The sequence below is a fragment of the Mus musculus genome, chromosome 19 (genome assembly GCF_000001635.26).
Source record: "Mus musculus strain C57BL/6J chromosome 19, GRCm38.p6 C57BL/6J".
NCBI classification, from domain to species: Eukaryota; Metazoa; Chordata; class Mammalia; order Rodentia; family Muridae; genus Mus; species Mus musculus.
Window position 1 is genome coordinate 57,147,291 of NC_000085.6, and position 26,717 is coordinate 57,174,007.

Genomic DNA, 26,717 nt, shown 5'->3' on the forward strand with positions numbered 1-26,717 from the left:
TAAAAGTCAGGAATTTGCTAGTGAAAGAATTTAACTACAATGTTGCCACCGCCCTACAGTTCCATTAACTACCACCTCTGTTTGTGAACAGGCAAAGGCTTGTAACTAATTTGCAATAAAGTAGCATTCCTGGCCTGCTCGAAGCAAAAATAAATCAGAACTAAGGGTCAGGATGCTTTTAAGGTGGAAAGAAGCATTGAAGGAGCTGGGGACGTAGCTCAGCTGGTAAAATGCTTGCTTTGTAAGCATCAAGACCTGAGTCCAAGTCAGAGAGTCTGGGCATGACAGCGTGCACTTACAGAGTGCTCACAATCACGGCTACCTGGTGAACTTTAGACCAGCGAGAGACTCGGTCTCAAAAAACAAGTGGGACAGCACCTAAGAAACAGCAGCTGGGGCTGTCCTCTAGCTTCTATGTGCACATGTACACACATGTACATGTGCACATACATGTACACATGCACACAGACACTGAGAAGCACTGAGGTCAGAACGACAGAGGCCAGCCACAGGCCAGCCAGGCAGAAATGCTGCCTCTTTGTTCAGTAAGCACCAAGACAGACTCTTTTCGACGATTTTATTGCCTGTCTGAGGCTTCCTTCTCCCTCCCCTCGTCTCTGCCAACCTCCTGTGGTCTCTTCTTCCTACTCAGTGATTATGAAAAATCGGCCACCGAATCTGCAGTGCCTCAGAAGCTCCAGCTACAAGCTGAGAGGGGACCTTAGCTCTCTGGTTTAGATCACAGAGGCTGTGAACATTATGGAGGGAGAGTTTCACACTAAGAGGAAGGCAGGCTCTCTTTTTAGGAAGCCTCTTGCCAAGGATAAAAAGCCTCTTTTTTTTTTTAAAGATAGGAATGGCTGTCATAGCAGAATAGTTTTGAAGTCAAGGCAATTCTTGGAGAACTACAAATAGCAACCAAATGTTTTCTAATTCTGTGCCAAGGGCGTTCAGCACATGGCTGAACATTCCCCTTACTCCAGTGTCCGTGGGTCTGCTCTACCTGGGGACCTTGCATGTCCGTATCTAGACAGAAGAGCTCTCCTTCACAGAAGCCCACACAGTCTCTCAATACCTTTCGGTACTTGTCCAAATAGATACAAACTTCTTGAAAATAAAAATGTTTTTGGATGAAACAGTCGCAGTGAAGTGGGATTTTATTCCATGGAAGCAAAGGAGGAAATAAAATTTGGCTCCGTGATGTATATACATAAGCACTAATGATTAAAGGCAGTTCTAAAATACAATGTTTTTTTTTAGCTGGTTACATTTTCACAGTTTTAATATATGGGTATAACATGAATGTCATACAAAAAGAGAAGACATAGATGTATCCAAATATTTTATATTAGTATCTGCTAGTTGTACAAAATAATGAGTTGCATTGTGATGCTTTAATACTTGTATATAAGGTAGATTAAAAATGAGAATCTATTAGATGTGGCTCTCATAGAACTAGAAGGGGCTATGCAAGCTTCTGATGGAGAAAAAGACATCAAAAACCCTACCCAGCTACAAACCCTGTGAACTACAACAACCAGCAGAGCACGGTATTCCCATGAGTACAATAGTGGCGTGAATGTTGTGGAAATAACTAACTGTACTTTGTGGCTGGATTCAAGGCCCACCCCACAGGAGGGAACACGTGTCTGGTACTGTAAATCTGGCTGAGGAAGCATGACTACGAGTTGATAGGGAGAAAACTTACTACTATTATTTTGCTAAATGGGCACGGTAACAAATTGGCCTCTAAATTTGTATCTCTCTATACCAATAGATTAGTGTAGCACTCTGCCCTTATCAGAGAAGTTTCTTTGTGCAACAGACAGCAATTAAAGCAGAAACTCAAACTGGTCAAAAGGCATAAATTAAAAGTCTGTGGAGGGTTCAGCCATCCATGGAACATCTATATCATATTCCTTCCCAAGAAGGAGAAGGGAGAGAAAGAGAAGAAAAGAAGGAAGGGAGGGAGAGAGGGAGAGGAGGAGGAAGAAGAGGATGAGGAGGAGTCAGAGATATGGGAAGATCAGGACACAACAGTGTCCTCTGGACATGACAGGACATGTACTCACAGGAACTATGATAATCTACACAAGTCCTGTACAAGATCAAGCCAACCGACATTAAAACATAGAAGGGTAAGGGCTTTAAAAAACTGGTACCACTAGCCGAGGGGTACTGACAGTTGATGGCTACTGGGAAAGGAGTCGGCTTTCTTTCCTCAGTGAGGCCCTCGGTGGTAATACCATATCCTGGTGGATGGCCCCACACACTCATGAGTATATGAGCAGTATTGAGAGCTTAGAAGCAGTGGATCTAGGCAGAGTTACACAAATGAGTGGAAAGGTGAGTATGACCAATTACTACATATGCATAGCATTCTCAAAGAATTAATAGATACACTGTATTTTCTTGAAAGAAAAAACAATCTGTCAGTTGTCATGGTGCGTGCCTATAATCCTAGGATTTGGGAAATGGAGGCAAGAAGATCTGGAATTCATGATCATCCTTGGTTACATAGTGAGTTCAAGGCCAGCCTGGGCGACATAGTGAGTTCAAGGCCAGCCTGGGCTACATGGTGAGTTCAAGGCCAGCCTGGGCTTCATGAGATCCTGTCTCAAAAAACAAACAAACAAACAAACAAACAAACAACAATTAAAAAAACCTCATTTTGTTATAGCTATGATGGAGCGTGTTCCCAAACTGGGTGGCTTGAGGCAACTGGACACCCATTTAGAAGAATTTGCATTTGTTTCCTTTTTTGTTTGTTTGTTTGTTTCGAGACAGTGTTTCTCTGTGTAGCCCTGGCTGTCCTGGAACTCACTCTGTGGACCAGGCTGGCCTCGAACTCAGAAATCCGCCTGCCTCTGCCTCCCAAGTGCTGGGATTAAAGGCGTGTGCCACCACCGCCAGGCTGCGTTTGTTTCCTTAAACTAAATGGTCAAGGGTTACTTAGACGAAACAAAATAGAGAACAGAGATCCAGGGCTCAGAAGAACCCCTCTAAGGGTCTGACTAATGTGTTTTCAAAGTAAACCCTGCTAGAGGATGAGGTGACATTGCCTCCCAAGGTTGCTGTCCTTACAGCGTTTCTCTTGCACTTGAGTAGAGTAGCAAGAGCCTGAGAGACCTAAACCATGCCACACAGCCTAGGATCCTGTCTCACTACCTACTGGGCTCCTTGCCAGGCTGCTGCCTCTAGTGGTAGGTCATGGAAATACACCTATTCTTTAGAGAGCTTAAGGTGGGTGGGAGTGGGATATTCCAGGTCACCTGAGGGCTGCCAAAAATTCATAAATACTAAGGCAAATTCTGGCCTCATCTCCTGATGCCTCATTAAAGAGCTGAGACAGCTTCCCAGCTCACTCTCCAGTTCCCAGCTTAGAATATATTGACTTATAATAAATATTACTTCATCTGTCCAATGTCATCCCCAGTGTATTCGTGAAAAGAACAAGTCTATCATGGGGTGTTTCTCTCTGGATCCCCATAGGTCGGATGAAATCTCATCACAGGAAATGTCGAATCCGTCATGCACATACCCTGTCTTCCCTCACTTGTTGAGGCGTTGCCTTCTACAGAGGCCTCCTCTGACTGCTCCCTATAAAGAAAACCTCATCTTCTCTCTTCCTTCATGTATTGAGTACTTCCTGTGGGAATTTGTCTATGTGCTGTCATCAGAAAGCAAACTTCCAGAGGATGAGAAAATTCAGTTTGCTCAAGGTGAGATCTTCATTGGAAGAATGATACACACTTTGGGCAGTCAGTAAATATGAAATGAGCGGCTGTCAGAGTCCTTCCGGGTGAGCAGAGGGTTATTTAGGGTGAGTGGAAAGCATCCCACCTGCACCTTCCATGAGTGGACACGTGATTTTAACACAGAGAGACGACAATTATTTATCCTGTCTCCTACATTCTCCCGTCTCACCCTCTATAGCTAAAGATGGGCTGTGCGCAGCAGGGAAATGTCAAGCATGGTCAACCAGACTGGATTGGACTGAACTGGAAGATGCTCCTCTGGGTGTGTCCGTGAAGGTGTTTCCAGGAAGATGCAACTGAGAAGGGAGGACCCATCCCAAGTTTGAGGGATACCATCCCAAAGTCTGGGAGAGGATCTCAAAGGGAAACAAAGGGGCCTGGGAGATGGCTCTGCAGGTAAAGAGCTTGCCGAGGAAGCCTGAGACATGAGTTTGATCACTGGATCCCACTGTAGAAAGAGAGATCGGACTCCTTCATGTCGTCCCCTCGCCCCCTCAGGGCCCACAGAACAGTGATTCCAGAGGGATTTGTATCCCACGGTACCACACAAATGATAACCATTTTTAAGGGAAAAAGCGGTCAGCTGAGCATTGGCTTTTCCTATCCTGTTTCCTGGTCAGCACATAAAACCACACCCCCTTTTCAGCCACGCCCCCTTGTCAGCCACGCCTTCCTTCCCATGAGGAAATGTATCTTCTCAACCATGAGCCAAGCCACACTCTCTGGGGTGTGGTCACAGGCAAAGCATTTCAATGTAAAGGTTCATAATATTTTGTTGAAATGGACAGTTCGAGGGGGCTGCAGAGATGGCTCAGCAGCAAAGAGCACAGACTGTTCTTCCAGAGGTCCGGAGTTCAAATCCCAGCAACCACATAGTGGCTCACAACCGTCTGTAATGGGATCCAATGCACTGTTCTGGGTGTATGTCTGAAGACAGCTACTGTGTACTCATATAAAATAAATAAAAAAATCTTTAAAAAATTCCATAGGGACAGCTCAATATCTAATTGCTTTTGGGTATTTTTGATGCAATGACAATGCTTCTCACCATCCAGGTTTTAGTAAACACTGCATAATGTTTTTCCATAGGGAAAAAATGCCCCAGATTGGACTAGACTTGGCGTTTGCTAATAGATGTTCAAAGGGTGTTCAAAAGGAAGGCATCTTCCTGAACTACTTTCAAATTACAAAGGTGTTTCTGTCAGTGTCTGCAGGGACACTTACTGCTGGAGCAGGAGGCTTCTTTAGGGCTGGAAGACATCGGCTGTGCACAGAGCTGACAAAGACAGTCTCTCCCGTTGAATGTGACTCGGTCTCCGGGTGGAAATGGGCGCCTGGAAACAGAAAGACATTTGCCCTCAGAGTTATTCCAGCAATTCCATTCTGTCTTCTTACCCATTTGCCTGCTAGCCCTCCGGTGCAAATTGGTTTCTTGGAGGAACCCCAGGCAGAATGTTTGAAATGTAGCCATGCCCCAAGCCCGCCAGCTGGACGTGGGCCAAACAAATGCATGCGCCTCATTACCAGATGAAGAGAGAGCGCACTGGTCCTACAGGCTCCCTGCTTGGAATGTAGCATGGTTTAGCGCCATTCTTAGGTGGAGGGGTGTCTGAGGAAATCACTCCTCAGGGCCCACACAGCAGTGATTTCCATAAGGAAATTCTTCATTCACACACACACACACACACACACACACACACACACACACACACGCTACAACACGACACACTTTAAATGCCATGGATTCCCACGGAAGCTCGGGGCACATCCCTAAGAGAACAGCTTACAGAAGTGGGAGCCTTCTTGATCCCATATTCTGTAGTAACTATATGGAGTTACTACAGAATATACAGTAACTATATGGAGTTAGAGTGTCCTTTTTGGGCATCTGAATTTGCAAAGCACTGGAGAACCCAGCCCTTCATAATCTGCAAGTGATAGGAAGAGATGCTGTAAACATGTTTGAGAATCAGTCACAGGGGCTGGAGAGATGGCTCGGTGGTTAAGAGCACTTTCTCTTGCAGAAATCCCAGGTTCAGCAGTACCCACATGGCAGCTCGTAGCCATCTATAACTCCAGTTCCAGGGGATCCAATGCCCTCTTCTGACCTCCATAGGCTCCTGGCATGCACGGGGTAAACTTACATGCAGGCCAGTCATTCATACACATAAAATAAATGTGAAAGTCAGTAGCAGTCTCTGTGTCAGAAAGACAAGTTTCTTCCCTGCTCAGCCTTCATCAGCAACACCACACTGCACAAAAGCCCACCTTCTGTGGGTGTGCTGGGTTTCCAAAGCTTGCTTCCTGCATCAAGCCAGTTTACCAACAATCTTCATCAATGTGAATTTTCTAATGTGGGGACTGTCAGTTAGGAAATGTGGAACTCGACAGACAGACTTGGACAAGTCAGAAGTCATTGGTCTGGAGCAAGTCCAAGCTTCCTGACCTGTGTTTGTATGTTCACAGCCCTTAACCCTTCTCCCATGGCTGGTAACTAACCATGACAAGCACTCACCAGCACAGTTGGACTTAACCCCACCTGTATGGCTGGTACCATTTATCAAGTGTGCGGGGAGGGGGAGATTATAGTCTTACATCTTCGAAGTCCCCGGTTCAGTGGCTCCCTCTCTGAAGTGGCTTTGCCACTTTTCACTGGACAGATAAAGGGGCCACAGTCAGGGTCAGGCCTCACCCACCTGACTTAGACCTGTGTTAATAATTAAAACTACACTGTGGCACTGCAGGGGGCTTCTTGCTTCCTTACTATACCTGAACAAGCCCGTAGTCTGTTCTGTAAGGAGAATATCAGAGGGTTAAACTCAGTACAGCAAGAGTATGTCCTTTGGTCTCCACTCAGGGACGGGACCTGGATGAGGCAAGCAAGATCCTTGGGACAAGTTCAGGGGCTCATTGTCCAGGGCTGACCCAGCTCTTGGAGGGCACTGATAACAAGTGGGCCTTTATGTGCATCACCCCAGGAGTGTGGCTGACCCCCGTCTATTCAGTGCCTAGCTACAGACCCACACAGATCCTCTATGGTACAAGCCAGACTCTGTGTACCACAGGAATCAAAGGCCATCTTCCTTTTATAACATGTGGCTCCCAAAACACAACAGCACCCCCCCCTCCCGTGCCAGTTTCCTTCCCTCAGACTGATCATTTTCACTAAGCTGTCTTATACAGATGCCTAGCAATCAGGAGTTTCTCCTAAAACATCAGTGACTAGTGTCTCTAGGTTTTGTAGACCATTTGGGCTCTGTCATAATTCCGCAACCCTGCCACTGTACCTGACAGAAGTCCTAAACCCTATACAAACACAAAGCCAACAAAATGTTATTTAAAAGAAAGACCTAAAGCCAGGCATCATAGCACACACCTTCAACCCCAGCACGTGAGAGGCAGAGGCAGGAGGATCTCTGGGAGTTCAAGGCCAGCCTGGTTTACACAGTTCCAGGACAGCCCGAGCTATAGAGTGAGGCCCTACCTCAAACAAAACAAAGAAACAAACAAAAAAAGACCTAAAGACTAATGATTTGACCAGTGAGGCATTGCCAACCATCACCAACTACAGTAAAGATAGCATTTTATCTCTAGTAGGAGGGGTTGTGCTGTCTTGGTGAGGCTTGTCTTGAATGCCCGTGCTTAAGCACTTCTTCCACCTCTGCCTTCTGAATGCTGGGGCCATGGGCACACAGTTCAGTGCCCAGCTAGAAGAGGCTAGACTCTGTGTACATGTCCACACAATCACCTACATTTCCAAATGAGCTTTATCCTTCCAAGCAGCTGTCCGTCCCCTACTCTGCTGTCCATATTAAAACTTCCCTGAGGCTTGAGGCTGTCCCTTCAGGCTTAAGATACAGCCACTTAACAGGCTGCCACACTGCTTTACAGAGGATACAAACAAAGCTTTTCAACTCTACTGCACTTTAACCAAGAACGAACAGGCTAGAAGAGACCAAGAACCAGGAAGAGACATGTTGGGAAAGGGCTATTTTAAGACTCTGTACTGTTCAGGACCAGAGGAGGCTGTCAAAGCTCTGGATGCTGAAGCCAGCATTTGTCTATTGGAGGGAGCCAGAGGCTTGGGAAAAAGGGCCACTTACTTGCAGATTGTACAGGCGAAGCAGTTGGGGTGGTAGGTCTTGCCCAGGGCAGTTACCACCTCGCCCTCCACGAACTCCCCACAGCCGTGGCACCGTGTCCCATACATCCTCTGGTAGTCCAGGGTACACAGATAGTCCCCGTTCTTTATGAAGAAGCCCCCCTGGGCCAGGTCGCAGCCGCACACTGTAGAAAGACAAGTTTACAACTGGTCATCGCCTGCCAAATCTCTGGGCAGCATTTGCCTTCTGCCACATGCTGGTGGCTCCCTGTGCTCTCAACGGTTTGGGGACAGGGAGTGGACGAGCACAAAGAGCCATTTATTATTGGGCTCTGCTCTTTCTTCTGCCCCCCCCTCCCCATCCCCTGGGAGCCATGCAATATCTCATACAAATAAAATTCACTGGCTAGGTTTCAATGGTCTCAGTGGTATCTAAGATTCATCAACAATCACTCAGACTGTGATGGAAAGATATCCCCATCTGGGCTCTCTGGGATGCTGACTAAGGTGTCCCTGGCAATGCTGTTAGGAAAGGTGCCCACTGCTTACCCACACAGCTCCCCGATTTGGGCCAAGATCACTGAGTAATAGGTTCCTACTATAGCAACAGCGACAGCTGAAGTTTCCAGTGACCATTTTTTTACACATTGGAAATCTTTCCCCAAAGCAACAAAGCAGTTGGGGTTTGAGCTAGCTGTCTCTTCACAGGAAATAGGACACACTGACCGTGTGATGTAACATACAGGATGGGACATGAGAATGGGCAGGCCAGGGAGGGAAGGGAAGGAACAAGTCCAACACAGAATTGTCATCTGTGGTCTCGGGACATGCAAAAGAGGACGCTTTGTTGGGTCTGGATTTTGGCATCCCTTTTCCAAACCATACAGCTGTGGATGACAGGGGCTGTGTAGAAAACAGGGTTGCTAGGAGCCTGGGTCTACTCTGCATGCTCAGACAAACTCAAGCAGGTCACAACTTGTCTACAAATCAAGCTTGGAGCAGCCCCTGATGACGACTATCTCCTGCCAGATGCCAGGGAAGCAACAGCTAAAGCCGGGCCTCTCCAGCTTTAGCCTCTGTATTCCAAGGGTAGGTGACTCCTGCCCAGGGAAGGGCAGCCTCAGGCAAGGCATAGGATCTCTTCTGATCCTTCTCATAAACAGGTAGAGCAGACCCTCAGGTGGGGTGGGAGGAAAGTGAGTTCTGTCACGAAAGGCTCTCCTGGGGATTTGCTAGAACACCGGGTTAGTTATTCGGATTAGTTCCCATGACTCATTAATAGTCTAACATACAGGCTCTTAAAATGAGTATGGTCATATAACTGAAGGCGGGGTTACCAAAGGGAATTAGAAACGAAGCAGTGAAACTTTTCTGAACACGAGCTAAGCATAGTGGTGCATGTCTTTAATCCTAGCACACAGGAGGCAGAGAGCAGGTGGATCTCTGAGTTCGAGGCCAGCCTGGTCTGCAGAGTGAGTTCCAGGACAGCCAGGGCTGCACAGAGAAACGCTGTCTCGGAAATCTCCACCAACCCCCTCTCGTGCATGAACATGTAAGGACCGAAAATTAACTTAAAATCAAGTGCGGTGAATCTGAGGTGGCAGCCACCCATGGTGCAGTGAAGCCTTCACCAACTATGAACAAAATATATAAATATATGCATGTTGTATGTGCTTGCCTTCAGCCACTCAGTACAAGTGTACATTGCCCCTCTCAGGTTCACAACTACTGCATGGTATGAACTGCAGTGTTTTGTTTTGTTTTTACTATACAGGCAATGATACTGATTTAATAAGGGAAAAGAAGGACATTTTCCTAGTGTTATCAATCAGCATATAAGTATCAAATTAGTATATTTTGGATCAAACTGCTTTAGAGTGCTTGGTTTTAAAAATTCGTGACTCACCTGCTGACTTGCTTTTCACACACACACACCAACACACACAAAATCATTAAATGAATTTCAGCTTGAGATTAGGACAGAATTTCCAATAATTTCTGAGATGGCTTTAAACATACTTCTTCTGCCATTTTATGTATTTATGCAACATGGCAGTCTTAGCATGGATGATTGTAAAATTAAAATATTGATGGAGTCTGAAAAACACTGACGATCCTCTTGGTCCCACAGGTCAGATATTCAGCCATTATTCTTTATGTAACAAAGTAAACAAGAACACTATCCTAGTAGCATAAAAATCCACTTGAGAATTTAATAAATGGTAAAAATTATATATATAACAAAGAACTGTTCTAAAATACATTTCTCTATGATTTTTATCAGTAGATGTCTGATTTATATACTTATTTTAATATTTGCCCACCCAGAATAGTATAAAAATTTCACAGGTGCTAAAGGTTTTAGAGTAGAAAAAAGGTTGAAAACCCCCAGTCTAACGAAGGGTTAACTCGGTGAGATCATAACCTAAGTTTCCCTCTCCCTCATCAGTTAGAACTCTTGAGAGTCAAGATGATATAGAAACCATGCACAAGTTTTCCGTGTAGACTCCCTGGTCCTTGTTTAAACCAACACTCCAGAGCTCTGACATTGCTCTTGAAAACCAAGTGACCAAAGATGACGGCCAGAGTCTGTCGGTTGGGAACTAACTACCCTATAAATAATGCTACGGCCATGTTCTCAGAACGGCTGTCTCCTCCTATAACCATCCGCATCTCTTCCCGCATCTCCGGTTCTCACACTGGCTTCCTACTCATCGAGAGGATCATGCCGGGAGCTCGTGGGTCAGCCTAGTCCTGACCTTAGATTCTTAGAGCAGAAACAATCCCTGGGGGGATGGGGGTGGGGGTACGGGGGTAGGGTCATCACGGGACGCTCAGAGAGTCCTCTTCAGTAACTTCATAGGTGTGCACCCTCGAGACGCCAGAGTACTTTATGCCCAAGAGTCTATTAATCTCAGAGTCTAATATAATACATAGAACCGTACAGTGTAATTAAGCAGAATCCTGCCTCACACTTGGCAAGTTCCCACCAGTTCCACTCCCGGAGTCGTCACCAGTTTGCATGACTCATTGATTCCTTCAAACTTACTTCTCGTAGCTCTGAGAAGGGGCAAACGGTGGACTTAGACCCACCATCCCCTTAACGCTCATCCAGTCACCAGGACTGGGACTAAAAAGCACAGATTTCCCCATGACAAGACCAAGGTGAGCTTCATGCTAATGCAGACCACAGGATCCCTTCAAAGGGAAGGCAAAACCCTCTAGAAGTCCTTTCTGCTTGCTGCTTCCTCTCTTGGGTGCCTCTGTGTGGGGCTTCTTTGTCCAAAAGTGGTTTTGTGGGATTCACACTTGCTCTCTTTAATTAAACCGTAATTTCACGAACCTAGCATAGCCCTACGACATGATTTGGCAACGCAGTTGAGAGGTGACAAACTGTGCTGTGTTGTGATCCGATTTGGCTTTTCTCAGAAATTCAAAGCCAAGCCACGTTATCCGACAACTATAGTTTTATGTATGGCGGCTTAGATACTAAGATAAACAATGTTTAACTGGACAGGAATCTGTGGCACACGCACCAGGCGATGAATGAGAGGAAAAAACTCCTTGCAGCTGGACCTAGGTGCTACTTCAAACATCATGACGTCACCTAAGACCAGAATGGCAGTGATGGTGATGTAATATGGTGATGTAAGACGTAATTGGAGGCTCCTCCTTCAGAACCCTAAACATAGGGAACTCCCACAGACACCATTTCCTTCCCTATATAATATAAGGCCTTCCTGGGAACAGACCTCACCTATCAACTTCTATCCTTGAGCAAAGGATTATCAGTGAGTGATCTCTGTCTATAGTGTGTGTCTTGCAAGCTTTATACTGTGGTTGTAACTGAGCAGGGAACAGAGTGCCGGCCTCAAACTCGGACTCTTCCAGTGGCTCTATCCTTTTAGCTCTGTGGTACCACTACCCCTAAAAGGCTTCTGAGAGATGAGTCTGTTCCCTGTGTTAGTAAACCTCTAGCTGTATCCACTTTCTCATCTGACACCCACATTTTCAAGCAACCCCAAAGCCCAGGCTAGCTCCCCATGAACACCCTCAGGATCCGCTCCTCCGTGGGCCTTCTTGTCATGATTTCTCAAACCAAGTGTCAACATTGCCCTTCTGCCTGGAAGCAATTTTATTAAAACAGTGTTTGTATTGTCAGGAAAAGAATTCACTTGGGACAGTCTGAGTTCCCATTAGAAAGGAGCTGGTACTGCGGTGGGTTAGACAATCATTGTGGGTGATTTAACATTAAGTGGAGCTGGTACTGCAGTGGGTTAGATCAAGCATCGTGGGTGATTTACCATTAATCAAGAACAAAGATTACAGAGTCAAGAACCTTAAGGAGTCAATTTTTAGAGACCTCTACAAACAACAAGAGTGAGCTCACAAAACAGAGCTACAAAGTTGGCTCTCTTGGGAAGGTAGGCACAATCAACTTTCAAATGCCTGTCGGTCAGCTCATTAGAAACACTCCTTTTAGTGGTGAGAACATACCTAGAACACTTGATTCACCATGTCATACCTAGAATGCTTGATTCACCATGTTATACCTAGAATGCTTGATTCACCATGTCATACCTAAAATGCTTGACTCACCATGTTAGTAATTTTCAGGTGGACAGTTGCTCATGTGTGTTCACAAGCTTGTGGTTTCCACACATCATCTATCCACAGGACTACTGTCTTCTTAAAAAGCTGAAACTCAGTGCCCATGAAGCAAAACCTCCTTTCCCTGAATCCCTCCAGTTCTTTGGACACCCCACTTCTGTCTTCTAGCTCAGTGAACCCAATTGCTCAAAATACCCACATGCCATTGGAAGCTCACCTGTAGTGATAATAACATATTAAGAGATTGGGGTGGGGCAGCTATAGAGATGGCTTAGCTATTAAGAGCACTGGCTTCCCCACTACAGGACCCAAGTTCCATTCCCAGCACCCACAGGGTACCCCACAAGCATCTGTAACTACAGTTCCAGGAGATCCAATACGCTCTCTGGATTCTGCAAGCAAAACACCTGCATATAAGTAATCAAATAAAATAATTAAAAAATTAGAAGAAGCTGGGGTCAAGAATGAAGAGATGGCTCCGTGACTAAAGCACTTATTGCTCCTTCAAAGGCTCCAGGTTCTGCTCCTGGTCTCTACTCGAGGACTCACATCACCTGTAACCCCCATTCCAGGGGATCGGATGCCTTCTTCTGGTGTCCCTAGGTGCTGCAACCATGTGGTGCATATACACACACACAAGCAAATACTCATACACATAAAGTAGAAATAAATGGATCTTTTAAAAAAATTATCCAAAACTTAATCATAAAGAAGAAGGAAGAAATCACATTCTCTCAGTCAACCTGGGGCTTGAGGTAGCAGCTCATTACCCAGGAACCGGATGTGGCTTGACAAGTTCTTACCATTGACTGAAGGCCCAGACTTTGAATTCTGGGACCTGATCCATTCAGGGGCCATTAAGACAACTAACACTTGGCTTATTACCCTGCTGCAGCCTGCTCATCTGTCCCTGCCCTGCAGCCAGCCATCTTTGACAGTCTCTTTGGAAGGCCTATAGACCTATGCCTTCAGTTTTTCTGCAAACAGCATCACCATGCCCCAGGACCCCTCCCTCATGAACAGTACATGTCCTTGACACACTTGTCTCGTGTTTGTAGGACAGTCATAGACACTACACTCCGACTCTGACTCAGCTCTGTTTACCCAATGTATCTGAAGGTGAATATTAAACAAATTCCAGAAGAATGTCAAAATATTCTAATTACTTTATTATTTAAAAATCTTTTTGTGTGCATAAGCATGTGTGTGCATGCGTGCCAAATGTGTGTGTGTGTGTGTTTGCATGCTCATGCACATGCCAAAGTGTATGGGTACACACAGAGGCCAGAATAGGGAATCTGGTCCTCTGGGTCTGGAGTCACAGGCACTTGTGAACCTCATGCTGACATGAACAGGGATCCTCTGGATGAGCATCAAATGCTCTTAACTGTTGGGCCATCCTCCAACCCCATTAATATAGATGTATTTATTTTATGTGCGTCTGTATGCACACACCACAGCATAGTGGTCGGCGGCTTGGGAGAGCTGATTCTCTCCTTCCACCAGATACGAGAAGCTCAAACCGCAGGTGCCTTTCACCGCTGATTCATCTCATCAGACCTTAATTAAAAAAAACAAAAAAACAAAAAAACAAAAAAAAAACTTTGTTTTGTTTTAAAGATTTATTTATTATGTATAGAGTTCTGCCTGCATGTATACCTGCATGCCAGAAGAGGGCACCAGATCCCATGATAGAGTCAGAAGAGGGCACCAGATCCCATGATAGAGTCAGAAGAGGGCACCAGATCCCATGATAGAGTCAGAAGAGGACACCAGATCCCACTATAGATGGTTATGAGCCACCATGTGGTTCCTAAGAATTGAACTTAGGACCCCTGGAAGAGGAGTCCGTGCTCTTAACCTCTGAGCCATCTCTCCAGCCCCCTAAGTATTTTGTTTTTAAAGGAGCTTTAGTACCTTTCAATGATAGCGCGAAGCAAAAATGTCTTACATCTACATGATCATAAAATAAATACACGTCAAGGTTGAATTCAAATGGAAATATGCACATTTTCCTAACTTTAACATATTTCCTAGGAAAATCACAGATTTTGCTCATTAAAATCCCAGGCTGCTAGCGCAGATGCTCACTGCCTTCCTTCTCAGGATCAATTATTAAAGCATTCTTCACCCCGAGTCCTGCTGATTCCTGCCTTGCTTCCCATCACTGAGGTCTGGCTACACACAGCCCTGCACCTTGTTATGATACGCTCTCGAGTCCACTCTACAAACCACCGAGTAAAATCTACTGGTTAAGTGGGGGACATCCAAGAAATTTTTATACAAAAGTTGTGAAATTAGTAACAAGTACATTTTTAAAAAAGCTTAAGTCTTAAAATAACAACTGAACAAGCGCTGCTTGGGCTATAAAAATACCATGGAACAGGAGGGGAACAGAGTGTGGAGGCGTTGGATCAAGGAGGGGGTGGGGAGAGCAGAGCCTAGCTTCAGTGGCGGGAGCTGGGCTGCGGAAGCATCTTAGGCCTTCGCAATGCAGCAGGTCCTTTCGATGCCCCAACAAATCCATCCCTGAGATGGTCCACCTGCCGGGCAGGCGATGCTCAAAGGGTCAGACTTACACCTGCCTCAAGGGGGGGTCCAGGGCTATCAGGTGGAGACCCTTTCTCCATCTGCAGCTAGGGACCATCCCTTCTCAGGCTGTGGATTCCAAGCGGCTCTGGTCAGTTCTCAGCAGTAAGAGAAGACCCAGGAAACATGATGGGGGACCAGCAGCCTTTGGCAGCTCCTCTCTTTACTTCCTGGGGAAGGCACTGGCTGTCTGGTACCCTGCTGGCAGTCTGCCTGTCACAGGATGCAAGATCTGAGGAACCAGTTCAGTGGTAGAACCCTTGTCTAGGATAGGTGAGGCCTTAGGACCAATACCCAGTACTGCAGAAAAAAGAACCCACAGGCATGAGGGGCCTTTCTGAGCTTTTCCACCTGGAGCAGGGCATCCGGCCTGGGTTACTCTTCCCTTTACAAGCTTGTCTGCATGGAGCAGGGGTGTGCAGCCAGGGCTGCCCCCTTTCCTTTATGAGCAAGCAGGCTTTGTGCTCTGGAGACGCGACTTTCCCCACATCAAGGTCAGAGCCTGTTCTGATGCTGTGCTTCCTGGCGCCATGCATGACTGTTCTGAGGTGGAGACTCAGATGTGACGGAGCCAGGGAACAGGACACTTCCCCACCCTCTGTACACACACATGCACACACAACTCTTGGATTATCATTGTGAATACCAAATGTGTGTGTGACTATGGGGTGCACATGCCCACAGCGTGTACACATGAGCACATATGTCAGAGACCAGAGGACATCGGTGTCTTGCCCCGTGGCTCTCCGTCTTACTCTTTCAAGGCAGGGTCTCTTGCCGAGCCTTTAACTAGGCTGGCAGTTGGCACCCTCTACGATGCTCCTGTCTCTGCGCCCCTGGTGCTGGGGTCACAGGTGTGCAGGGTCGCGTAGGTGCTGAGGGTTCAAACTTAGACCCTTGTGCTCCTCCTACAAGCAAGCTCTTAGTCTCAGGGACATCTTCCCATCCCCCTCCCCCGTGATTTCTTTTAAACTTTTCTCTCTTCTTCTTTTCCTCACAGATTTTTATCACGATGGTAACGGTGGCCTTCAGTCTTCCTAAGCACTCAGAGTTCAATCGGTGTCAGACTGACTCAATCCATTTCTGGACTGAAATGCAGAGCGGCGAGCTTGAAGCAACCACAAAAGGTAGCTCACAAGGGCTACTGCTGTAGCTCAGAGCTCAAAATAGCTGAACAGCACTCACCAACAATGACGTGCGGGGGCAGCTTCTGCCAGAAATAACTTCTGCGAAAAAAACGCTTGGACTCAAACGGTAAGCCTCAAAAATGGACTGTAATCGCTCCTCATTGACTTCTAAATGCACATCGAAATCAATGATCACTTCTGGGTGAGATGATACTTACAAGGTCAACCAGGTCGAAAATGGGTCCCAGAGCAATGCTTTTGGGGGATTCGAGTTAATTCAGAGTTTGAATATATGGTAAGAGTCTTGTTAGAAAGGAAGCTCTTGGAACCTCTGTTTACTAATAAAAGCATTGACAACATAGTATTTTTGAATTGGTTGCAGAATTTCATATACAAATAAAATTGATTACAAGCAGCTCAAGAAACAAGGATGTCACCCAGAATATAAAAACAAGTATGAAAATCTTTTACCATTGCATAGATCGATTACCTGAACACAGGGCTTTAAGGTTAAAAATGAGCACAGGAAGTATAATGGATGAAGTGGGAATACGCTCAACTGCAGGGTGCTTGCTTCAAAGCAGCCCTTTGTTATGATACCAAACACTAAAGGGAAGGGACTGAAGGAGGAAGGGAGAGAGGAAGGGAGAGGGGAGATAGAGAGGGAGAGAGGGAAGGAGAGGAGAAAGAGAGGGAGAGAGGGAAGGGGAGGAGAGGAGAAAAAGGAAGAAAGGGGGAGGGTGGAGGAGGGAGAGGAAGGGGGAGGTGGGTAGGGAAGGGTGATGGGGAGAGGGAGAGGGAAAAAGGGGGAGGGGAGGAGGGGGAGGGGAAGAGAAGGGGAGAGGTAGTGGGGAGGGGGAAGGGAGGGGAGAAGAAGAGGGAGAGGGAGAAAGGGGAGGAGGAGAAGGAAGAGGGGAGGGATGATGGGGAGAAGGAGAAGCTATCTATGCTTAAAATGACCAGGAGTTAAATCTCACACTTTTGGATTTTGGGTAGTAGGTAGATGTCATAAGGTCTCTCTCCCCTGTCCCTTCCCCTTTCCTGGCCCCCAGAATGAGCTGCCTCCTTTAAAATCCCATGCGCCAAGAGGAAGCTGCAGAGAAAGTCCCATGCATGTCCATGAACAGATCCTACAGACACAGATTCATGTCATCTGTACCGGCAAGGAGAAGTGGTTCTCAGAGTCTATCCCATCTCCCACTGAGCTCCTCAGTGACACTCTGGCTCTGCTCGGCATCTAATGCTCTGGTCCTTCCCCAGCACGTAGCCCACCCTGCACCCCACTGCCTCTGCTACCCCTGAGGATGCTCTAGCCCAGACAGCCTCCACAGCTACAACTGCACACGGCCACGTCTAGTGTTTCCTGTGGGTGGTAGGATCTGAACTCAGGCCCTCACGTTGATGGAGCAAGCATTCCTATTCACTGAGCCACCTTTCCAGCCTCTCAGAAGGAATGTTTGATGAAACAGACTCTTCTGATAGATTGGACATTGTAGAGAAAAGGAGCAGAAGATTATTTTAAAGCTATCAAAAATATCATTTTTCACACCCTCCAACACATAGTCAAGTGGCAACTGCTTACTGAAATGCAGTTCTATGGGAGGATGTCTGCCAATACTACCCCGGGAGAAGCACTCTTACGATCTGACATCTTCCACAGACAATCAGTGTTCAGAAATCTCAAAAGACATAACTAAAAATAACATGGAAAACTAGCTCTGTTCCTTCTGGGAAAAAAAAAGAAAGCTACTTAAGAGTGCCATCTTTTAATTCTTAATTTTTATTGCACTTATTTAGTGTATATGTGTGTGTGTGTCTCTCTGTGTGTGTCTTTGTGTCCTTCTGTGTGTCTTTGTGTCTGTGTGTGTCTGTGTATGTGGATGTTTCTGTCTGTGTATATCTGTGTGTGTCCATGTATGTCTGTGTATGTCTCTATATGTGTGTCCATGTATGTGTGTCTCTGTGTGTGTGTCCATGTGTGTATGTCTGTATGTGTCTGTGTGTATGTCCATATGTGCATCTGTATGTGTCTGTATGTGTATGTCTGTGTCTGTGTGTGCATCTGTGTATCTGTGTGTGTCTGTGTGTCTGTGTCTATGTGTATGTGTGTGTGTGTTTTGTGGAGATCAGAGTACATCTTTCAGGAGTTGGTTCTCTCCTTCTACCACGAGAGTCCTGAGAATCTAACTCAGGTTCTCATGCTTCAGGACAAGTGCCCTTACACATTGGGCTGCCTTACAGGCCCCAAGACACTGTTTTGTAAAAGATAAGAACAACATTATGGCTTCCTTCATTCCTATTAGAAACTCTATGTCAAAATGGATGCCTTTATCAACCTTGGCCCCACCTCTGTCTTCTATGCTTACTGCCTTTAACAAGGCAGCTGCCTCCTGCCCACACTGACACACATCTTTCTGGTGCTGGAGGGTTATGGCGTATGCCTTACGGGTATCTCTTGTCTCCTCCTTAGCCACATCCACGGACCCCTAAGCTCTCGATAGACCGAGACTGAGAGAATGTGCCTCTCACTCACCTGCTCCTGCTTCAGTTTCCATCCCAGTTCTACTCTTTATCATCTTGCTTCCAGCCGGATCCCCCGTTTTCTGGGCTTACTGTACCATAGGTAACTACTGTGGTTTGAATGTGAACCGTATCTGAACCCTTGCCTGCCAGCTGCTGCTGCTGTTTTCTAAGACTGTGGGACCTTCATCAGGTAGAGCCTGGCCGAAGAAGTGAGTTTCTAGAGCCCTGAGGTTGTATAGCCCTGGGCCCACTTCCTCTCTGGTCCCTATGGATGCTATACATAGCTGCCTCCTGTTATCTTCCCAGGCTCTGAAGGCCCTTAGCTCTTCTTGCCAGGTACTTGGTGGTAGCAACCAGAATGACTGCTGTAGTGCCCTTTAACCCTCTGTAGCCCAGAACGGCAGCCTGGTCACTGAGAGCAGCTCTGTATTTCACAAGTGCCATATGTGAAGGTGTCAGGTGTCAATATTCTCAGGCTTACTTATGCAAAAATGAAGTGATTTCTAGTTAAAAGCAAAACAGAGCAGTAAATCTGCTCCCTGGAACGACAAAGCCTATGTGGACCTTTTCCTTTTTATAGCAGCTCAAACTTTCCCCGCCTGGAGGTGGCCGTGGGGGGTGGGAGGGAGAAGCCTTCCTTACCTCCTGTCCCTCCCTGGGCCACAAACACAAAGCCATGGCCTCTCTTTCTTTCAGAGAAGGATGAATGAATAAATCTGCCTTTCCACTCTATACAGTCCAGGATCCAGGAGATGGTGCCATCCACGCCTCTACTTCCTGGGTGTAATCCTGGGATTACCAGACAAATGACACCATGATATATGTATCCAGCACTTGGGACTGAACCCAGGGCTTTGTAAATGCTGAACAAGGACCCCACCGACTGAGCTACAACCCCAGGCCCACAATGTCTTTGGAAATCGTCCCTTATTTATAAGTACAGTTATTTGAAAAGGCAAGTGTATCACAGGGCAATAAATCAAATGCCAGGGTCACCTTCCTACATAGAAACAATCTGAGAAAAAAATACTGAGAATATTAAAAAGAAATATTAAATGGTATAATTAAATTTGAATGGTGATACTACTCTTGTGGACTTCAAATGTTATTTCTTTGTTGTAAAGAACTTTGGTTTCATGATGTTAGATGGGCTGAAAAATAAGGATAATAATTTTCTCACTGTGTAAAAATGTCACGCTGGGAAACATGAGAACCAAACAAACAACGGCTTCCTTCCCCTACTCCCAAACATTTACTGCAATCAAGACTCAGTCTCTTAGATGTAATAATTTAGAAATAATGGGCTATAATTAGTATATCATTTAACTATAAACATCTCATTCATCCATATTACAAATATTATGGAGTATATGTACTGTATAGTAAAGGGAAAATACGAACACTTATCTTAATCCAGTTTGGAACTTAAAACTGAATATTTTAAAAGATTTGCATTACATTTATTTGATAAGATCACACAGTTACAGGCTACAAAATGTAAAACTTCAAATACTCAGGTCAGGCCTGTAATTTCCTGGGGTGGGGGCCATGAATTCAGCTTCTCGCCTATGGTAAGGGAGCTCGCTAGTATGTCTCTGCTGTCCCTGTGCCTTGTCTCCTCCTGCCTTCTCATATGTGACTCAATGCCTAGGAGTTTTCCAAGCAGGTATTAAAAGCCTGGTCTCAGCTCTGGGCAGGGCTTGGGGGGTTTCAAGGAACTGCTTCCATGTTTCTGGATTTTGCCAGTTTTCCACTGAGTCACAAACTGGCCCAAGATCTGTGCCCACGTGAGCACAGGGCAAAGTCTTAGTGTTAGCAAGGACAGCCCAAAATGTGCCCTCTTAAGTTCCTGTCAGCTCCCTCTGCCAGGCAGGTGGTGGGTGGCTCTGACAGATGCCTTCCTATGTTTCTTCTTGGAAGTCACTGGCTAGACTCCATCAGAGGGTGCTATGGTAGTAAGCCTGCGATAAACACCATTGACAGGCTATTTCACTCACAGCACCTACTAATGGATCAATAAGCTACACCGTTCCTGACCTGTTCAGTTGTACATTGTGCTGCAGGTTGGCATTGCCCGGGTAGTCAGCAGTAAACAATTGGAAGGAAAGCTGCCGCCAAGGGGCTTATGATCTGCCAGAGACAACAAAACAACCCCAAAAACACCCCCAAAAACCCACAGAAGTAGCTGGGGTACCAGGAAGCCCTCTGGTCACCCTAGCAGGTAACTTTCTCTCTCTCTTTTTTTTCCTGTTACCTGACGTCAATCATTCTGCAAGAGAAAGCAGTTGTTTTAGTTCATTCTGTGCTGTTGTTCCTGTGGTGTGGTAATTTCAAGTACCGACCCCTCCCCCTTCACGGTCTAGTCATTCTGTGATACTGTTGTGGCGATGGATACATTGTTTCCATTCCCCCCCCCCCCCCCCCATTGCTCCCGGGTTGTAGCCAATGCCTACAAGAGAATCAGAAACCTGGAAACTCCTCCAGGGCATTCACCTCCACTTGGGTATGAACTTGCTGGCATTTGTGCAGCTTGCTTCTCTGGAAGGAATGACTTTTAAGAAGGGACAGATGTCTCAGTGTGGGGCACTTCTATCTTTTACATATGAGTTTTAATTCACTTCCATCATATAGTAGATATTTTTGCTTAATACTTTGATATATTAGTTGTCATAGTGAGTATTGTTTTTCTTGGATATTTTTAGGAAAATACCCTAGATTCTTTTTTAATATATATATATATATATATATATATATATATATATATATACCAGAAAATTCTAAAGCATTTAGAAAACAAAAACAAAACAAAAACCTGAAGACTGAAAGAACCAACCTCTTGGCCAAATCTGTTTCCAGTAACTTTTAGAACTTAGCTTAAAATGCCAGCTCCTCTCTCTGACCCCAACAACAGCCATCTCTCGTATTGTGATTTGCTTGGTTCTCATGCAAGATATCTAGTATCCTCTTTCTCTCTTCTTTCAAGACCATTGTTTTAAGCAAAACTCATTCATCTTTTCTTTTCTCTGCCATAGGAATCTTAGTCCTTTTTAATCACAGAAAGCATCCTTGGCCACACTCAAGAAGTAAAGCTCTGCAGAGATAGTGTGTGCATGTGTGCAATTGTGCATGTGTGCATGTGTGCATTGTGTGCAAGGCAGCAGGGCATCAGAAGGGGAGGGCACGGCAGGGAGACTTCACAGTCAGCATTGAACTGGCTTTTGACAAAAGCTTTTTCTGCATCTGCTCTGGCCCCAGATCTCCCATTCCAAGACACTGGCTCACGCGCTGTCTGAACAGCACGAGACTCCAGCTATAACTGGACAACACGAGCCATGTGTAAGGGACTTGGCTGCAGTCAGGGGCAGGTAGGTAAGGAAGACAGCAGCTGTCCTGAGCTGGGCACTGTGGTCCCCTACAGACCCTCATCCCGATCTGACAGGTTGGAGGGGGCATCTCTGTGGAGGGTCAAAAACCTATCAAAATGGCCCTGCTTGTATAGAATATTTCTTTGTTTGTTTCTATAAATCTAAAATTGCTCTTTTAAAATGCAGCCTTTTAATTGAAAACAGAAAAGAGGTGGAAGAAGAGATTGCTTAGTGGTTTCTCTTCCAGAGGACATGGGTTCAAAACCCAGTACCCCCATGGTGGCTCACAACAGTAACTCCAGTTCCAGGGATCCAGCCCCCTCTCCTGGACTCTGTGGGCACTGCATGCATGCAGGCAAAACACACATATGCATAAAATAATTTCTAGAATTTAAGGAAAAGGAAGGAAGAGAAGAAAGGAAGGGGTGAAGAGGTGGAAGACGAGCCCTGGTCAATGAGAGGCTCGCTGGACTGGAGATGGCCTGAGGGTAGCTGTCACCTGCTCTCCATTTACACTGTAACCTCCCTCATCCATTTCTCCCACTACATAGTGAAGTCTGTTAAGAACAACAGCAAAACACAAAACAACAGCAAACTCCCTAACTGCCTGGGGCCAGCGGTACCAGGGAAACAGAGGAAGAATGCAAACCAGTGTGAGGAGAAGCTACCCTTAACCTTCCTACAGGGAGTCTAAGAATTTGGAGTGAGACAGAGCGAGCGCAGGAGAGCTAGCCTCAGGGGAACCTGTGGAATTGTGCTGTCCAAGATGGCGACCACCATCCACAGGTGGCCTTTGAGCACTCACAATAGGACGGTCCAAATTGACATGTGTTGAGGTAGAGAGAGAGAAGAGAGAGAGAGAGAGAGAGAGAGAGAGAGAGAGGCCAGACAGCTCAAATGTTATGCTAATTAAAATAGTATTTTGACACATTCCACTAAATGAACTACATTATGAAAATTAAATGCTCTTGTCCCTTTTCACCTTTCTAACACAGCTATTAGAATATTTTGAGTCACACACGTGGCTTTGAATACTGATCTCTAGAATTTTGAGGAAGCCATGGATCCCCTATAGGGTTTCCCTACATAGGATCCCTCCTATGGGAGCTTCAACCACTTCCAGTAGTAAAAGATTAACCCTGAGGGCTGGGACACAAGACAGTCACACTGTCAGACTCCCTGCAAGAAGACAGAAGCTGACAGGAGTAGATGACTTTCTTTGCTTTAGCAGCGTTTTGTTAAATTGCCAAGTTCCTAAGAGATAGCTCATGCTCTGAAGCAGGAGTCAGTCTAAGGAAAGTACTCGACGCTTCAGGAACGCACTTACAGCATGAAACAAGGTACAAGGTACACGTCTCCAACATAAAGAAGCTAAACTCTGTCATTGGATTTAAACCAAAAACTAAGAAAAGCAATGGATCGCCAGAGGACAGGGCACCGTGTCTCTGAGTCTCTCCAAGTTCACTGCAGTGATCAGACAAATGTGTGGCTGCTGTCACTCACAGGCTGTATCTATTTCACGTCTCATCTATTTCGTGAGCCAGGTATCTGGAAATTCATGAGCAAAAAGCTGAATCACAAAAATGCTGACACCAGGTTACCCAAACCCGGTAGAACCAGAAACCAGTCCCCCAACATGCTGTGTGGAGCCTGTGTATGGGCCCAGCCCCTCTAGATTCAGCACTGTGTATGTATGGTTACCAGTATAAGGTCCAGGCAAACTTCAGATCTGAGGTGATGTAATAGCACAAGGTCTAGTATGTTTGTTGGTCCTGGGTCACAGACCCACATATGACTTGCCTGAGACCACATCGCCTACTGATCTGTCAAGACTCAAGTGCTATGCAGTTGTACACTTGGCACCCTGGGAATGACCTATGTTTCCTGAGGACTGGCGTGGGCTGTCTGAACACTCTAGCAGCTGACCACACTTATTCCAGAGGGCTCTTTTAAAAAGAAGGTTCAAATATCCCTGTATATCATATGTATGTTATGTGTATAATATGTACATGTATTATATACATTTATATACATATATTATATATACATATTATGTATATGAAGGGGGTGGATCTGATGCTAAGGTCCTGATCCCCAATTGGTTCTTGATTTGTCAGTAAAGAAAGCTGGGGACCAATTGCTGGTTGAAAGGTACAGGCAGGAACTCCAGGTCCCAGGAGGAAAAGGCAGGAGAAGGAGAGGCAAGGAAGGACAGGGGAGTTTTTGCCATGCTTTCAGAGGAAGAAAAATATAGCAATCATGTGAGGTCTCAGAGGAGAGCTGGGGCCTGAGGCCATGCCTACAGGCAGGTGTCCAGGGATATTAGGCAGGGGCTATGTGGGACCAGCCACTCAAGATTAGGGCAGGTGGAGAGACAGAGATAAGAAATTGGTAAGGGCATGCTTTTCCAGGTGGGAGATATCTGTGCTCAGCAATTGTGCCAAGAAGGCAGGTTATAAAGGAACAAACTGTGTGTGTGTGGGGTGTGTGTGTGTGTCTTTTATCTGCAGATTCAAGGGAAGCTGGGAGGAGGCTGGTAGCAGGGACAGTCCTGGAGCAAAGGCAGTAGTGTAAAACTACATGCAACATATATATATATATATATACACACACACACACACACACACACACACACACACACACACATATATATATATATATATATATATATATATATACACACACACATATATATATACACATATTACATACATTAAGGTATTTATATATAAAATATGTACATTAGAACAGTTCCTTTAAATATATTTAGCTGGCAAGACCATGCAATTCCTTCCTGTGGCAAAAAGCACTTACACTCTATGTATTTAACAGAGCTCTGTAATAACGTAGTCATCAGCCAGCCATCGCATGCACTCAGCACAGAACTTAGTGATGGAGCTAACTCCACCCACTCCTCCTCCTGTCTTTCCTTCTAGCTTCTCTCCTGAAAAGCTTACGTGCAATGGGAGAAGCAACTGACAGCATCCAGGAAAGCACCCTCCTCGTTCACACACCTGATGCTTGCTAGGTGCTCATCAACCACTCAGGAGCCTCTGGGCCAAGTGGGTTAGGTAGCAGTGGAGAGTCTACACCTAGGATGCCTGGTGCCCAAGGAGAAGAGCACAGGGCAGTGCAGAGTGGAGCCAGGGAGCAGGCTCAGAGGGCGCTCCTCCCCCTACACTGCACATATGCACATCCCAAGCACTGAGACACTTCCAGAACTCTGGTGACCTGTTTCTCAAAATACACACCACGTGCTCTCCTCTTCCGCTTTCCCTGAAGTACAGGGACATGACATGCTATTCCAGTGAGTCCAGACTAACTAGCCAGCCTTCATGAGCTGCAGGATATGGCCTGAAAGTTGGTCTCATGTAGATGGGAGGTGCTTTTCTGAATGGAGGGTTGATTTTTCACTTCTCGACATGTGTGAGCACACGTACACACACAGTGACTTAGCATCGGACCTTTTATTTAAAAAGGTTTTTGTGTTTACACGTATGAATGTTTGTCTACACCTGTGTATATAAAGCATATACATGATATGTTCACTGAGGCCAAAGTGGGTGTCATATCTTGTGGAACTGGAGCTGAAGATGGTGGTTAGAGGCATCACATGGGTGCTGGGAACCGACCTGGGTCCTCTGCAAGAACAGTAAATGCTCCTGACCACTGAGCCATCTATCTCTCCAGCCCTGTGCACCTCATGTTAAAAGTCCTTCTATAGATAGTTGATAACACAGTTGTTTTACTAGGAATCTCTTCTTTCATAGAGGAAAAAAATAGGAAAACATGAAATTTCAAAGCTCGACTTTCAATAAATTTTTATAAAGCCGCTCTCCCCAGGGTCTGCGGTCCCCCTTGGGGGACAGCATTCGGACATCCCCTGAGGGTCTGGCGTGACATTCAGAGACCGGGTACTGACAGCTGCACACCACTGAGCAGGGCCGAAGGTACTGTACCTTTGCAGGTGAAGCATTTGATGTGGAAATGCTTGGTCTGCACCCGTAGCACTTCGCCCTTGCATGGCTCCCCGCATTTATGGCAGTGAATGACAGGTTTCTCCGACGAGTGGTGAGGGTCCTGAGGATGGGCCACTGAAAAGAAACAGCAAATGATCTGGTTGAGAAGGGAGTATTACAAACAAAACAAAACAAAACAAAACAAAACACCACGGTCTGTACAAGGATGCGTGACTATCCCCACCACGCAGCAGCAGATGAGCCACTCGGCGGTGGGAAAACTCTGCTACTTAAGATCAAAGTCCACCACAACCAGATAGCCCCTGGGCTTGGCACAATAGGAGAGACTCCCTTCATTAGCAGGGGACTTCTTCTCTGACCTTGACTGGGGAATTCTTCCCCCACGCCTCTACCTGAGGAATGTATTGTCGCCTCAGTTAGATTACAGGTTCAATTTCCTTTCTCCTGACAAAACCTGCTCAGCTAGCACCTGAGATCCTGAAATGCTTCCCCTTGCTAGTAAGGTCTTTTGTTGCCTCCAGCCTTTGCTCGTCCTTGAGGTTCCGACCCTCAGTCCCCCAAAACTTTATAAGCCTTGAATCATAAGTTGAAATGCTTCCTGATAGCTGGCCACCTCCAACCCAGGTACCCTCATGGACCTTATCAGTAAACGATCCACGAGA

The 26,717-nt window shown here is 45.9% G+C and overlaps 1 protein-coding gene across 32 annotated transcripts in view; it reads right to left on the bottom strand.

The window, feature by feature from the left end:
- Positions 1–26,717, bottom strand: part of Ablim1 (actin-binding LIM protein 1) — a 282,612-nt gene that overhangs the window by 114,558 nt on the left and 141,337 nt on the right. For all 32 annotated transcript variants that reach the window (NM_001362445.1, NM_001362446.1, NM_001290813.2 and 29 more), the window contains exons 2-4: positions 26,035–26,169; positions 7,862–8,045; positions 4,983–5,092 (exon numbers count right to left, since the gene is read on the bottom strand). In NM_001362445.1, coding sequence (NP_001349374.1) covers positions 4,983–5,092; positions 7,862–8,045; positions 26,035–26,169 — 429 coding nt within the window. The remainder of the gene's footprint in view (positions 1–4,982; positions 5,093–7,861; positions 8,046–26,034; positions 26,170–26,717) is intronic.